This window comes from Colobus angolensis, unplaced genomic scaffold, assembly GCF_000951035.1.
Source record: "Colobus angolensis palliatus isolate OR3802 unplaced genomic scaffold, Cang.pa_1.0 Scaffold39, whole genome shotgun sequence".
Classification (NCBI taxonomy): domain Eukaryota; kingdom Metazoa; phylum Chordata; class Mammalia; order Primates; family Cercopithecidae; genus Colobus; species Colobus angolensis.
Genome location: NW_012117265.1, coordinates 771,899 through 774,488, shown reverse-complemented (window position 1 = coordinate 774,488; position 2,590 = coordinate 771,899). Strand labels below are relative to the sequence as shown.

Sequence of the window (2,590 nt, the reverse complement as noted above, 5' to 3'; positions counted from 1 at the left end):
AAAACTCCGTCTCAAAAAAAAAAAAAAAAAAAAAAAAAAAAAAAAATTAGTCAGGCGAGGTGGCACGTGCCTGTGATCCCAGCTACTCGGGAGGCTAAGACAGGAGAACTGCTTGAACCCAGGAGGCAGAGGATGCAGTGAGCTGAGACTGTGCCACTGCCCTTCAGCCTGGGCAACAAGAGTGAAACTCTGTCTTAAAAAAAAGAAAAAAAGAAATTGTAACATTCTAGGTGACATGTACTATGTAGGCAGGCCTGCGATGACTGGGTCTGTTCTCGACATTATAGGATTATTTTCATGATTCTCTAAAAAAAATACAATAAAATGACTATTTACATAGCTTTTACAACACATGAGGTATTTTAGTAACCTACTTTTTAGTTTTACTTTTACAAAAGCTTTGGGTTGGTGAAAAATTAAATAATCTAGGCATGATTTACAGGATGCAGGAGGATGTGGATACGTTACATGCAAATCTCATTTTATAAAAGGGACATAGCATCTGTGGATTTAGGTACGCTTAGGGGATCTGGAACCACACCAATCCCCTACAAATGGTTAGGGGATAAGCATATTCAAAAGAAACATCTTAAGGCTTTACTATGTGTTTTCATTCTTGAGGCTTATCTCCTATGTGATTTATTTCACATTTTTGAAATGAAATAAAATTAATGAATGCTTTCCCACATTTATAGAGTATCTCTCCAGTGAGTCCTTTTATGTCTATGCAAGGAACTGAGAGAACTCAGTGTCTTCCCACATTCCTTACATTCATGCATCTTCTCTCCAGTGTGAATCCTTTCATGTCCTCGAAGGAAACGGGAACGAGTGAAAGCTTTACCACATTGTTGACATTCATAAGATTTCTTTCCAGTGTGAATTCTTTCATGTCGTAGAAGGCAAGTGAGCCAAGAGAATGCTTTCCTGCACTCCTTACATTCATACGGTTTCTCTCCAGAGTGAATCCTTTCATGGACTTTTAAGTTACCAAAATGACTGAAGGCTTTCTTACATGTTTTACACTCATAAGGTTTTTCAGCTGTGTGGATCCTTTTATGTTGAGAAAGGTATGTGAAACAACTGAATGCTTTCCCACATTCCTTACACTCATATGGCTTCTCTCCAGTGTGAGTTGTTTTGTGATTTTGAAAGGAATAGAAATCAATAAAGGCTTTCCCACATTTACATTTATAGGGTTTCTCTCCAGTATGAGTTGTTTCATGCCTTCGAAGGGAACTAGAAATACGGAAGGCTTTACCACATTCTTTACATTCATAGGGTTTCTCACCAGTATGAGTCCTTTCATGTCTTTGAAATACACTGGGATAAACAAAGGCTTTCCCACATACCTTGCATTTATGAGGTCCATCTCCAGTGTGCATTATCATATGACTTCGAAAGCTTGAACGATGAGATAATGCTTTTCCACACTGCTTGCATTCATAGGGTTTCTCTCCAGTGTGAGTTCTTTCATGACTTTGCAGTGAACTAGGACAATCAAAGCCTCTCCCACATATCTTACATTTATGAGGTCCATCTCCAGTGTGCCTTATCATGTGTCTTTGAAAGCTTCCCAGATGATGAAATGCTTTCCCACATTGCTGACATTCATAGGGTTTCTCTCCAGTGTGAGTTCTTTCATGTATTCGAAGCGAACTGGAAACACTGAAGGCTCTTCCACATTGTTTGCATTTATAGGGTTTTTCTCCAGTGTGAGTTCTTTCATGTCTTACATGGGAACTGTAATCAGGGAAGGCTTTAGAACAGTGCTTGCATTCATATGGTTTCTCCCCAGTGTGTGTTCTTTCATGTCTTTGATAGGAACTGTAAATAGGGAAGGCTTTAGAACACTGCTTACATTCATACGGTTTCTCTCCAGTGTGAGTTCTTTCATGTATACGAAATAAACTAGGCCAAAAAAAGGCTTTCCCACACAACTTACATATATAAGGTCCACCTCCACGTTGTACTATTATGTGTCTTCGAAGGTTTCCCGAAGAACTGAAGGTTTTCCCACATGCCTTACAATCATAGCGCTTCTTTCCAGTGTGAGGTCTTTCCTGTGTTTGAAAAGAGTGGTGATAATTGAAGGTTGTCCCACATTGTTTATGTGTATGTGGGTTTTCTCCATATTCCTGACACTCATCTGGTTTGTGTCCAGCATCAAATGTGATGTAGCAATTAAGGAATGAACAACCCATGATGACTTCTCCATGCACACTGCTTTCACATGGATCTACTCCACGAGTTTTTTCATTCACAGTACTACCTGGAATCTGGCTACTTTCACTGAATCTCTCTACGATAAGACATCTGTAAAACATAAGAAGTATATTAATAAAGGTTTATTTATAAATGACTTTATATTTATTAGTAGGTACTGGATTTACATTTTACATCATCATGCAACGTGTAGGCTTTATGCACTGCTCGAACGTGAATGGACTGAATGTTGTACAAGATAACTAGACCCCAGCTGTTTTCTTGACAATGATAAACACATGGAATTCTTTTTTTTTTTTTTGAGACGGAGTCTCGCTCTGTTGCCAGGCTGGAGTGCAGCAGTGCGATCTCGGCTCACTGCAACCTC

The 2,590-nt window shown here is 39.1% G+C and overlaps 1 protein-coding gene across 3 annotated transcripts in view; it reads right to left on the bottom strand.

The window, feature by feature from the left end:
- Nucleotides 1-358: 358 nt before the first annotated feature.
- ZNF442 (zinc finger protein 442) overlaps nt 359-2,590 on the bottom strand; it is a 32,800-nt gene continuing 30,568 nt past the window's right edge. For all 3 annotated transcript variants that reach the window (XM_011954745.1, XM_011954747.1, XM_011954746.1), the window contains one exon: nt 359-2,313. In XM_011954745.1, the coding sequence (XP_011810135.1) occupies nt 690-2,313 (1,624 nt within the window). In that variant the 3' untranslated portion in view covers nt 359-689. The remainder of the gene's footprint in view (nt 2,314-2,590) is intronic.